The sequence below is a fragment of the Polypterus senegalus genome, chromosome 3, assembly GCF_016835505.1.
Source record: "Polypterus senegalus isolate Bchr_013 chromosome 3, ASM1683550v1, whole genome shotgun sequence".
Classification (NCBI taxonomy): domain Eukaryota; kingdom Metazoa; phylum Chordata; class Cladistia; order Polypteriformes; family Polypteridae; genus Polypterus; species Polypterus senegalus.
The window spans coordinates 141,000,403-141,014,137 of NC_053156.1; the positions used below are offsets into that span (position 1 = coordinate 141,000,403).

The 13,735-nt window shown below is 36.2% G+C and overlaps 1 protein-coding gene across 2 annotated transcripts in view; it reads left to right on the forward strand.

The window, feature by feature from the left end:
- Positions 1–13,735, forward strand: part of ube2j1 (ubiquitin-conjugating enzyme E2, J1) — a 72,739-nt gene that overhangs the window by 24,233 nt on the left and 34,771 nt on the right. For both annotated transcript variants that reach the window (XM_039747995.1, XM_039747994.1), the window contains exons 2-3: positions 8,028–8,101; positions 12,678–12,809. In XM_039747995.1, coding sequence (XP_039603929.1) covers positions 8,028–8,101; positions 12,678–12,809 — 206 coding nt within the window. The remainder of the gene's footprint in view (positions 1–8,027; positions 8,102–12,677; positions 12,810–13,735) is intronic.

The following is a 13,735-nucleotide window of genomic DNA, read 5'->3' on the forward strand; positions in this document are numbered from 1 at the left end:
AGCTCCACTTTGATCGTATGCTTTTGTTGCAACCTCATTGAATTCCAACATGTTAGTAAAACACGACCTCCCTCTTCTGAACCCATGCTGACTGTTCAGAATAACTCCTGTCCTTGCCATGTGTTGCTCAATCTTATCCTTAATAATTCCTTCCATTCATTTTCCTGTGATGCTTGTTAAGCTTACTGGCCTATAGTTGCTTGGATCTGCCCTGTCACCCTTTTTATATAATGGGATGATATTTGCCATTTTCCAGTCCTTTGGAAATCTCACCAGTGCACAGTGACTTCCTAAAAATATGTGTTAAGGGTTTATATATGTACTCACTAGCCTCCTTAAGAACACGAGGATAAATATTATCTGGGCCTGGTGATTTGTTTGATTTCATCTTATTTAATCTGAGCAGTACTTCTCCCTCTACAATTTCCAAATCCCTCAGTACCTCCTTAGTAGTCGTGTTTACCTCTGGGAGGTTATCCACTTGCTCACTTGTAAACACCTCAGAAAAATGTAAGTTTAGGGCATCTGCTATTTCACTGTCTTATCTTTTAATTCCCCTTTACTATTCCTGATGAACTTGACCTCCTCCTTAACTGTTCTTTTACTACTAAAATACTGAAAGAATCTCTTGGGGTCTTATTTCACCTTATCTGCCATATTCCTCTCCAACTGTCTTTTAGCCTCTCTGATATCCTTCTTAATGGTTGCCCTCATGTTCTCATACGCACCATGATTCTCTTTGCAGTCATTAGTCTTATATGCCTTATAAAGCAGTTTTTTCCTTTGCAACTTCTTTTTTAAATCTTTATTAATCCATCGTGGAGTTTTTTTTTGTTTTCTATTAATTCCAAATTTAGGTATGTATCTGTCCTGCATTACATGTAAAACATTCTTAAACCTGTTCCACTGCTCCTCCACTGTCTCCACATTTAAAAGATTGATTGATTACCTATAAATTCATCGTGAAGGAGTTTGTGTACCCAGCTATAGGCTCGGGCCCCATTCAAGGTAAGTTTCTGCTTTGTTCTCATTGTTGCCCAATGCCTGTAAAACATTTTTTTTTATTTTATGTAGCTGTCTGGATAAGTTATCCTAAAAGGACATCTCATGGATATCAAGGTCATATTAATTATTCTTGGTAACTAGTTTTCTGAATATAGTTTGTGGTCAGATTCTGATTGTTTAAAGCTAACTTAGGGAATTTCTCAGAATATGGTATCTGTATGTTATGAGTAAAAGAGGAAGTAGCTCAAAGCTTAGTGGGGTTGGGAAAAAAGGTCAGGTTAGGATGATTTTAAACCTTTGGGTAGTACTGTGTTCTAATGTAAAGCTTTTCTGGATTAGTTTTACACCCACACAGGAGGGAAAAAAAGCAGAGCAAATGGTTATGCTAAATACTTTCTTGGCCAGCAATAAAAAATGATTGAGGTAATCCTTTGGAATTATTACATATAATTTAAAGTGCTGATGCTGGTGGACTGTGATGTGTAAGCTTGTGTCTTATTTGCTGTGTATCATGTGGGTGCCCTGCTAAATCAATCTGGTTTCCATGTCTAGAGGTGGGTTGTGTTTGTAGTGACCTTTTCAAAACATTTTTACTTCTCATTGTTTTAATATTTTTAGTTTATTTTAACTAATTATTTCCTTAAATGTACTAATGATCATGTGTCTTATAATGTTACAGCAGGAAGTTAATATGTCTTTACTAAACTGATTTTAAAGATTTGTTTTATTTGTATATCTGAATCTTCAGCAGACAAATATCAAGAGAAAAACATTTTTTACATGTTATCTTGTTAAGCAGTGTACTTGCAAGCATTGCTGCCTCATTGCTTCAGAGATGTGTTTGAGTTCCAGTTGATAGAATAGTCATTTTATAAATACTGCAACAAACCCACACTTTTTATGTTAATTTTACTCTGCTACTGTCTAAAACACATTTCAAAAGCGAACACCTCTGGCTAAATGTTTTTATTTCTGTAACTATAACAACCTTTGGGTACTGTTTATTGATTGCCATATCGGATGTAAATATTTAATAGCCACTAAATAACTTAGCCTGCATAAAGTGTTCAGAACATTTCACAAAGTTTGTGGTTGTATACAGTACATTGCATTTGGGGTGAAGTTGTTAAAGCTGTTTTGACATTTTCCAAAATGGCCACTGAGGTGTCACCCGTTGCACGTCTGCACTTGGATCTCAATCCAGTGTCATGTGACCTATTAAATTTTGCACAGGGTAATATGATCTGCATCGCAGTGGTCAAACATATACAGTGTTTCAGTGTACTTGCTAAATAGTTATGCTATTGGATAAACTATCCATTTAATGCCACATTGCTTAAAAATGGGATCTACAATCAGAATCTTAAAGAAACATTCACTTCATACACACGCCAGATTAAAAGAATTTTTAGAGTCACAATTTTTATGTAAAGCTGCCTGTCTAGCTCTGATTTATGTCGACAAAGGTTAGAGGATGAATTCTTCGCTCATTTGATTGTACTCTGTTTAAAATGGTAAAAATTGTGTCTCTGTTTTTCTGTGACTCAGTAAAACCAAGCGGAACTGGCTTTTTTTTAATATCAGTTCAGATTAGCGTAAGCAGATGCTGTGGAGACTAATTTCTGATTGACATTGCATGCTCTGATATAAAAGCCACATATTGTGTCCAATCTGAATCACAAAATGAACCTATTACATACATGTAAGTAAAAAAATCTTCTAGGAGCAAGTCAATGCACTATGTCAGCTTTAGGCTGGGACATTACATTGAAGTAGAAATTAATTTGGTTATCAGAATTGTAAAATACCTAGTCTAAGCGTATTGTTTTTAATGTTTGCAGTATATTTCATGAGCACTTGAAGTTTTAAAGTCCTGTTGTGCAGTATTTTTATTAGTTGGTCTTGTGCCATGGAGGACTTTTTTTTTTGAGTACAAAATATTTTGCACGAACAATCCACCCTTTGGACAAACCACTTCTTAATATTACATTGTTAGTGCTCTTTCATTCCCCTTTTCTTTTTAAAAACACCTCCATAGTAACAGCAGAAATAATCCTGACATATTTATTTTGATTCTGCTTTATTTGTGTATAGCGCCCTAGGCTTGTGAATGGATGTGTGCAATACAAAAATAAATTAAACTGAATTTATAATCAGTGTTATAATAATTATTAATATCATTTTACACTGTGTGGCTAAGGATCTACACTGGTATCAAGAAGGTTACTGAGTCAAATCCCATTACTGTCAGAAGAGATCTTACTCCTTTGGGTCCTTAACCCAAAATTGCTCCAAGGACACTGTACAATGGCTGATCCTGTGCTCTGACCATCAAAGGTCATGGAAAAAGGCAGTTTTCACTTGGAGATTAACAAAGTATATAAAAATAAAAATGTTTAAAAATTGAGAAATCATGGCATCTGTTAAGCTTCTTTTCAGTTCTTTACATCCTCGTAATTAAATCTTGTCAATGGTGATAAGAAAGTAAGTGTATGCAGTGAAATGTATCTTTTGAAATGTATCTTTTTACACATGGCAATCTGGTCCTGTTCTTGGTACATTCAACAGACTAAGGTGACTTAGTACAACAAATGACTCTGAATGGTCGATTGTACTTTGCACTTATTCAATCTACAAAATTGAAAAGAAGTTTAATTTCCATTGGTGTTAGAAGTTGTTCTCCTAACTTAATCATCCATCAGTTGATTTCACATAAACCTGAGAAACGTTTTAACCTATAAAATGATGATGTCATGCAACAGAGCATCAAGAGCCCCTTAGAGGAAAAGAGGAAAAAATGTTGATAATTTTTCAATGGTCAGAGTTGTCCTTGTGCGCTATGGGGTATTTTTAATATTTTTCATCCATCCCACCATATAGTCTGCACTGGCAATCGGGAATTTTCCGGTTCGAATCCCATAAACGCCAAAAGTGACTCTACTTCACTGGGCCGTTGAGCAAGGCCCTTAACCTGCAATTGCTCTCTCCTGGTTATCTGCATCCAGCCCTCCATCTAGGCCCTCCTACCTGCAGGGAAAAGCTGTGGTTTGGTGGCAGACTAGGCACTCCAGCCACCATAAAAAAATCTCACACTGGTTCCATTCCATCTGAATTAGTGTGGTGCTGAGGTTTCACCCATTGTATGGCTGCACTTAGGCCCTATGAGGCCTCCTGAGTTGGTTTGTCATGTGTTGGGTGCGGCAATGCGCGGTATCTGTGCATGTTCCTAATCTCTCTCTCTCTCTCTCTCCACCAAATATTCACGTTAAAACCTACCATATTTAGTTTGGTGTGGCAAGCTAAGAGTTTGGGGTCAGAGCAAATTTCCTGAATCACAGGGTACAAGATGTTAATAGTATTTTTCAAACAGTTTATTATACTGTTCATTTTAATCAGTTATGCTCTGATGCTGTTAAGTAGAAATTGTTTTGCAGTGTTTCATCAGGGAAAAAGCTCTTATATCAAAGAAATTTAGGACGCTGAAACTCTGCCTAGCAGATATCATTCCAACACCAAAAATGTTTTCTTATTAACTTAAAGCAGACAAGCAAATGCATTTAATCAGATTATAGTGTAAGTTTAAAAGAGTATAAGATGCACATACAGAGCTGCTTTACTTTAGAGGCAGTGGATTTGTCATCTAGCATGGAAGAGATGGGGAGGGTTGTTGATGGGTGCAGCCTGACTTGACATCAGAAAGATTAGTTGTGGCTATAATTCAAGAGCTTATACGCTGCACGGCTGCACTGTATTCATTGTGAAATTTGTAGTGCAGAGCAGAATTTAAAAGAAAATCTTTTAATTGTGTTTGCTTTTTAACAATTCTCTACAAATGAGTATGTAAAATTTCTCCAAATGCAGATTACAATACACTACTCAAATATGCCATACGAAGAAATTAATGCAGGATATAAAATCAAAAGTCTTAAGAGTCATATGTGGCCCATCAGATCTCCCTCTCTTTGTGCATCATAGTCACAGTTTGTTTTTACAAATACTATAGCTAGCTGTTGAGTCTGTCTTTGTTTAAGTTCTGCCAGCCTGGTCTGGAAATCCTAATATCAGCAACAAAAACAGAATAAGTTAAATTGTAAAATGGAGCATTAATATTTCGAGGTCTCAACATTCAAATCTTACAGACCTGTTTAATAAGCAAATATTACAGAGAGCAGAGTGTATTCGCTCAGGCAGAACCCATCCAGTACATTCTCCGTTTAAGTTGTTGCCATCAGGTTATGGGTTCAAGATTTCAGGGATAAAAAGGAACTGGTTCAAATACCCCTTCATCCCAACTGCTAATAATCATATAAATAAGTTCAACTTTACTTCCATAGACTTGAGTCATGGGATGAGCAGTAATCATTTGCATCAATCATTATTTAAGTCTTAATGCTGGTTTAATATTTATTGGTGATGTTTATGATCTAATTATACACTGTTAGAATTATGGTCACTGTTATATTTTATTGTACTAAGTTTATCTTTTGTGGCTATGTTCTTTGTCATGTGTTTTTAATTTTACGTCAATGGCTGACAAAATGAATTTCCCTCTTGGGACAATAAAATAGAATTGAATTCATAGTTGAATTTTCCAGTCTCCTATTCTACCTGGATCATAAAGCTGTCATTTTTAATTTTATTGCTGGTGCTGAAGTTGCCACTGCTAATTAGTGGTTGTGTTTCATTTTAGATTTGGGGAAATGCACCTTACTTGTTTAGTTGGTTTATATGTGATAGATTACATATTCATGTAACAGTTGTGGATTTTATCCAGATTAGTCCAGGGAGCCAATTTGTCACATAAAGACGCGCTATAGCTCTTCACTCTGTAGGGAGTAAGTAAATAAATCCAAATAAATAACATTCGATCTGGCTTTTATGTAAGTAACATATAAAGTGCACTTGTTCTGTTATATTTGTACCTTTTGTGAAAGTGTTTCTTTGATATTTGGACTTCAGGCTTCACACCTTATAAACTTCATGTCTACATTATTACTAAAACATGAAAAACATTTATTTTTTAACGATGTGTTTACATAGATCGTTGTAGACACGGAACACAAATGAAAGGCATGTGTTCCAAATAAAGATATAGTATTTATAAAAGGTGTGATTTTGCTTGACTTCTCACTCTATACAACTCCAAGCAACTGACACACAGGTAAGCAGACGAGCTGAGAAAACTGTGGGCCGTGGGGGATATGATAGCAGACTGCTTGCTGCTTATCAACACATTTAAAGGACAAACGATGCTGATGGAGAGGTGAGAAGCAATTTAAGGTGGGACAGATCTACGAGTTTTTTCGTAGGCTCTGGTAATTCTTGTGCTAAGGAATGGCTGGGGAAGCATCTGCCAAATATGCTGGACCAATTATTTGGGCCAAAAATGTTATCTGAGCTTTGAGGTAACAGAGCTAACCGCTGCTCCACCGTGCCTCAAACAACAAAAGTGCAAACGGAACAAATACCACCAACAAAATGCATCAAACGGCAACAAACTACCAATAGGTTCATAAAATTTAGATCATTGTGCTGACAGAATCCTAATCTTTGGGAACATGATACGTACAGGGAGTGGGGACTGGTTTGTTCCATTAGGTAAAATCGAGCCTCTGGATGCAGCTGGTAAGTCTTTTTTTGTTTACCACGTATCTGTGTAGATGCTTCACATTTTTTTTCTTACATCAAGAAGAAAGAAAAGTTTTGTAACCAAAATAAATATTTTATTATTATTTAATGGGGTCTCATTCTGACACAAAGATATGGAGAGGGGAGGGCTCCTTAAGGCTTATTTTTAGGTAGTAGCTAGGCATGCACATGGCTAGTTATGGGTGCAAATTATTCATACCATGCTATATCTGGTAGTAGTACTCATTATGTTAAGCTAATGTACACCTCAAATGAAAATACTGCCATATTTTTCTTTTAACGCATGTTGATCTGGTTGTGAAATCGTGCATATGTGTGAAGCAGATCCACAACGAGCTTGCAGTAGGCATGCATGTCTGATAGTTCTGCACATTGCTTGTAAACCTCTGTGATGTCACACTGGCCGTACAAAGCATGGGGCTCTGAGGGAAAAAAAATCTCGCCTAATCTGTCTGCAAGGAGAATTTCCAGGAAAATATTGAGCGAACAAGGTCACTGACAAACGCAGCATACTCGCTGCAAAAATTCCTTTACCAAATTTTCTGATCAACTTTACTAACAGCATTGCCACAACATAGTTGAGCCTAAAAATTAAATAACAGTTAAATGTGTAAGTCCATCATTTTTTCACAATGTAGCATGACAATATGAATTAAACACTATTAAATGTTACATGCATTGCATATCATTTTCAATAACTTTTTATCATTTTTGCACTGTGCTATAGTCCCAATAATGAAAGACGCACTATATATTTACTGTGTGTGTATGTGTGAATAAAATTCTTTAAAAAAATTTTTAATAGTTCTAATCTATGTATTTATGATTCTGCACATACATACATTTTTGTGTCTGTTGTAGTCAATTTCACGCAATATTCATTTTCTAACAACACCATACTATGTCAGTTTTACCTACTCACTAGGTTAAGTTAGCACTTGGGTATCCTTTGCCATCCCCAAGATGCCTAACTGTAAAAGTTTATTGTCTTAGTCTTAAGCTCAAGTGCAAACATCCATAGTGCTAAGCCAAACGGCGTGTATTTACAGTAACAACACTAAGACTACATCATCCTGTGCTGAATGCTTAATATACGTGTAACTGACCAATAGTATTTTATTCAGTAACAGTAATGACACAATATACTGTTATTGCATTGTTGGTGGAATTCTATACACAATGTCAAAATTTAAAACCCCTTTGAAACAATTTTATATATAATGCCTCAGAGTATAAGAGGACAACATCATTGTTAATTTTTAAGCCTTATCTGCATTTTACTGGAACCTACATTTATCAATTTAAAAGATTTGCATTAAATGGGAAATCCTGCACTATCTGTAAAGAACTGCTGTTGTTTTCTTGTTTTTAAGCTGTCAAGCGGTTAATGAAGGAAGCTGCTGAGCTTAGAGACCCAACTGAACATTATCATGCTCAACCACTGGAGGTAAGAAATTTCTTTGCCATCCTTGATATGCCAGGATGCAAAATAGTACATATACATAGAGTAATCTGAAGACTTTTATGTCACAGTGCTGTGATTTGCTCCACCAGTTTTGTGACAGACCAGTTGTGATAATAGAAAAGATATTGCTACAATGATATCTATGGTAAATATAAAGCTACAAATGATTTTCCCATGCTTTTAGATAGATAGGTAGATCTTTATTGTCATTGTCACTTTTACAAATGAACAAGTACTTTACAAAATATACAAATTGCACCTGTTGACTTAAGGTCTATATTGCACATTGGGAGAGAATGATATGGAGCAGTTTTATTCTGAGTTCAGGGCCATGTTTGCTTTTTGGATAAAGGCTGTTTTTAAGGCAGTTTGTCCTGGTTTTCATTGCTCTGTATCTCTTGCCCGATGGCAAAAGCTGGAAGAGGCAATGACCGGGATGTGATGAATCCTGTGAAAGGTCTATTGCTTTTTTGCGGCATCAGGAGGTGTAGATTTGTTCCAGGAGGGTAGGGTAAAACCAGTTGTTCTCTCCGCTGTCTTAAAGACCCTGTGGAGCGCTTTCCTTTCTGAGGAAGTGCAGCTGCCGTACCACACACACAGTCCTTATGTGAGCACACTCTCGATGGAACAGGATAAAAGGCAAGGAGCAGATACAAGTTACAACTAGAGTACTAATATATCTGCTTAATTCTTATTTCATCCATGTGCATATCTGGTCAAGCAGAGCTATGTTATTATATGGTATAACTAGGCCATGGTAACTATTCTGCTCTGTCTTAACAGTTGTTGTTAAGAAATAGATCACAGGAAAAAACCATCAGGAGTGTGCATTAATGAAAATATGCCTGCAAGTTAGTTTAGGATGAAATGGAACAGAGTTGGTAAAGAATGAGTAAACATCTGTAGTAAATGTCTATTTTGTCTTCTGTTCACTGATGTAGTTTTGGCATTAAATCACTTTCTCAAACACATTAATAACATCAGGACTTTTAAAGGCCAGAACACTTTTTAAAGGATCAAAGTGTTGGAATGAGCAGGGGCAAACAAATTGTTTAAGTTGTTAAAATATTTGACAATGAACCATCAAACTTATCTCCAGTTTTATTAAAAAAGGTTCTAGTAGTATGAATAAAAATTGTAATTTGCTTTATGCTGGGTCACAATGGTATGCCTTTGTCTTATTGCAAACTGTGAGGTTTATGCTTAGGATAAAAAAACAAAAATGTTTTTCAAACTGAAACACAAGTTCATATTTGTGACATTTTATCACGTTTTCCTGTTTAGTGCTTGCATCAACAATATTTTACACAGTTCCCTTGGCCACAATAGTAAGGAGTTAAATCTAGGTCAGTCATTCTGTCAAGATCTACAACCAAGTTACAAAGATGTGGAAAACAGTTCACTACATATTGTACCTAGCTTATCAAAAGTTAACCTGGCTCATGACTTAGGCAAAGTTCTCATCGATGTTCACTTCTAGTCCATCTATATTTGTGTGTTATGTTGTTGTTGGTTTTCTTTACTTCATGCACACGCCCATTCCCCCCAACCAAAAACCAGCATGTACAAGTAGTGCTTACTAATTGAGGGTTGTGGAACTGAAGCAAGATCAATCAAATTCATTTAAGTACTTAAAAAGGAAGCCATTGGTTATGGTTGCCTGAAAAAAACCACAAGAGTGTGTCCACATACCATATAATAGTATGTTAAAAATATGTAATGTGCATACCTGGATTGCTTAAAACTCTCCACAGGTGATAGCCTTGTAGAATGATTGTTGTATCCATTCTTACTCAGGTTCCCTATCCTCTTTGGATGTGGCCAAAAGGTAGTATTAAATTAACTGCTGAAGAATATTTGCACAAAAGGGTTGTATGGATAAAGCAGTTCTATAATATAATAACTGACTTATACAGCAGTAGGTAGCCACCTAGTTAAGTTGAGTTAGTTGAGTTAATAGTGCTCAATTATATTGTCAGTAGGATGCTGCTGTAGGTGAAATAGTGAACTAGCATCCCAATAAGCTTATTTTTTGTAATGAAAAATAAATCCATTTCAGGGACCATTCATAAACACAGAGGATTTTAGTTACAGTCTGAAGTTGCTAGTTAACCTACCACACATGGTTTGGCACATGGGAGGTAAACTGAAGTACCCAGACAAAAACCCAAGTTGATACAGAGAGAAGTGCTGTTATCAGACATCTATATATAAATATATATGACTGAGACAGATTTAATTCAAATGCCTACTATGAAGTAATGGGGTGCACCTGCCACCCCAACCTGGCACAAACAGGAAGAGACACCAGTTCCATCCAACAAAAAGCTTGTTATTTAGGGAAAAGAACCCACACCCAGAGCATTCTCCAAGGACTGATACCAATAGTCACAAGCTCTGTAATAAACACTATGCTTTTCCTTTAGACTCTTGCAGCCTCCTTCCTTCTCCACACCTCTTAGGCGAGCTTTGTCCGCCCTCCTGACTCCAGCCACCAAATGAGGTGAGGCTGCTCCTTATATTCTGCATCTCAGGAGTACTTCTGGTGTTGCATCCTCATGACCCGGGAATTCTTTCCGTGTAAGGTGGGAACCCTACACACAAGGGCTCAACAATCCCTGCTGCACTTCCCTGGCTGTCCCCACGGGACCCAACAGAGCTATAGCGAACTCCAACTCCCAGTGTGCCCTGCTGGAATCTGTGGAGCCATGGCAACCCAGGGAGGCTGCCAACTAACAGTTCCGGGGAAGCAGTGTTCTTCATAAGCTACCTCCCCCTATATTCCACTCGGGAAGCATCCCGGCTGGGCAAGAATGCCAGCCTCCTCTTACACTATGTTTTAACACATTCAGTTTTGCAGATTCTGTATCCATGTCATGTTGTGTACATTTTATGCACATAAGCACATTCTCTCTCCTTAAAAAAGCAGATTTGCAAGTGCCCCGGGTACATGAAATCTGTTTAAAGGTGAGATAATTTATCTGCAAAGAAGGTATTTCCTAGTGGACAAAGTGAAGAAAGTAATAAAGTGAAGGAAGAACCTGTTAATAATAAACTGTAAACAAAACCAAGCCTGACTAATGATAGGCAAATGTATCTGTGTTGAGGGAAAAAGTGTCTTTCTTTGTGATTTAAGTGATACTTTTAGTGTAGCTTAGCGTACTGCTGCCTCTGTTTCTTTTGACATAGCCAAAGTTATAAAAAAGTTCAAGTTTTGTTTGCAATGTACTGTAAAAATAAGTATTTATGGAACTATTGAGTTGAATGTGATGCTACATTTACAGTCTGCCAGGTGCTGTGTGAAACAAACTTCTTTTCTGTAGATAGATAAATATATAGATAGGACTTCATTTTAATATAAATTCTTTTACTACCAGAGTAAACAGACTGCATTTATGAGTGCAGCCTTTAAGAAAGTCGATTAGGCATCTTCAAAAATGTAAGGTTCTGCCTCGTGTTTCTCTGAAAAAAGCTGAAGCATTCATGCACAGTTCTTCTTGTGATGAAGCTCAATAGTTAATATGCAAGTGAGGGGTTTCCCTAATCTATTTCATACATCTTTTCATGGCATCACCACATAATCTTGATTTGCACAATCCCAGATTAGAGAAAAATGTTCATATATTTATACAAGCAAATTCTAATCTTTGTAAAGTTTTTACCTTCATCTCCATACAGCCTTTCAGGAATTTAGGCATATTTACCCTGTTTTTGTTTCATTGTCCAAAATAGCTACAGTCATTTTTGTTTTAAATCTACTGCTGAAAAGGGCATTCTTTCTAATAGAACATTATTAAGATGGAAATGGTAAATGGCATGTCTGGGGAAAAGGTTACCAGAGGTTCTTGGGCTGGCTTAAAAATATAAATGACATGATGGTGCAAGGTGTAAGATTTGTTTTTGCCAGAAATATCCACAAGTAAAGGATGCACTTTAAAAAATGTAATAGAACAAGAAGTCTGTGTCTGTTTATTGTATATTTACGTGTATGTTTTTAGCCATAATATTTTTGTATATATTGTTTGCGGTAGCTTTATTAAATGGTGTACTTTAGATGTATGTCATTTTGTGACCTTGTGTTTCTCCATCAGAACTATACTGCTTGTAATTACTGTGTTGCATTCTAGTCTTCTGGGTGAAACTGAGCTTTATAAGCATAAATTTAGGCAGTTTGTGGAGAGTACTTTTAAATTTCCTTTTTAAGTTGACAGAGACATTTCTTTTTGTGTGCAGTATTATTACTGTGTCAAACAGTGGATCACCTTATTTTCCATTTGGTCATTTTTAGTACCAAGCTTTGCATATACTTACCACATTTCATCCTAATTTTGTGTCTGAGTTTCATATGATGAATGAGCTCCTTGAGTTAAATTCAGCTTTTATCCTTGGCTTTGCTGAAAGATTTAAAGGAATTCAAAGTTTAAAACATTAACACTCTGTCATGCATGAAATGCTGTGTGACTTAATTGTGTCCTGAAGAACCATCCAAAATTAAAAGTCTCTTGACTAAATTTCAAAGTCTTTTAATGTTCTGATTTTAAAGGTCTTCTGTTTACAGGATAATCTCTTTGAATGGCACTTTACAGTCAGAGGTCCTCCAGATTCAGATTTTGATGGTGGTATTTATCATGGGAGAATAGTCTTGCCTCCAGAGTACCCAATGAAACCTCCCAGTATTATTCTGCTCACAGTAAGACTTATAATCTTTTATTCAGTGTTTTTCTCAGAATATCTAAACCTTTCGATCCCTCATACCTACCTGTAAGCTGTATTTGTTTGTCCTGAACTAAGGATTATTTTAATAACTCTTATGTCTCTGCTTGTTTAATTACCCTTTTCTGGGTTCACTAAGGTTAGACGGTTAACTAAATTGGAAAAATGTCAGTATTATGCAGAAAAATTTCTAAAGGCTCAGTGATGATGATGATGATGATGGGAAAAATCTCAGGAGCACTGGATGTATATTTACCTTTTGAGATAAAACTGAGCTGTGTAAATATTTACTGCATTAAAAACAGTTTTGTTAAGGATTAAGGAAATCTGTATTTCAGGTCAGTTAAAAATATGCAGATTTGTATTATTAGAAGCTTGACAGAGCCCCTCCATAACCAATAACCATGATCACAGATGCATAGTTGCCAAATGCTTGCTAAATTAGTCTCATAATGAATTAAAATTAAAAAGGGGAAATGGTCATCTATTGCATATCTAGCTACTACGTATATAGTTGGTCTTTAGCCATTAAACACTTAAATCATAGATTTTGAAAAGGCTAATTGTTTTCATTTTTACTCACTCTTTCCATGTTTGAGGTATACAGCTTTACTGTAAGCCATAGAGAGAAGTCATTGACATACCAATTACTCTTTATTTAAAGAATCACCATTCATAGTGATGTAGTGATTAGCAATGCTACAAGAAAATGAGTTTGAATTCCAAGGTAGGTCATTTTTTGCATGTCTGTTTGGGTTTTTCTCTGGGTACTCCAATTTTCCATTAACTGGCATCCTATCCAGGGTTGGTTTCTGCCTTGCACCCAGCGCTAACAAGACAGGGCTTGACCTTAAACTGGATTAAGAGGGTTTGTTACTGGATGGAAGGGTAATTTATAATTTA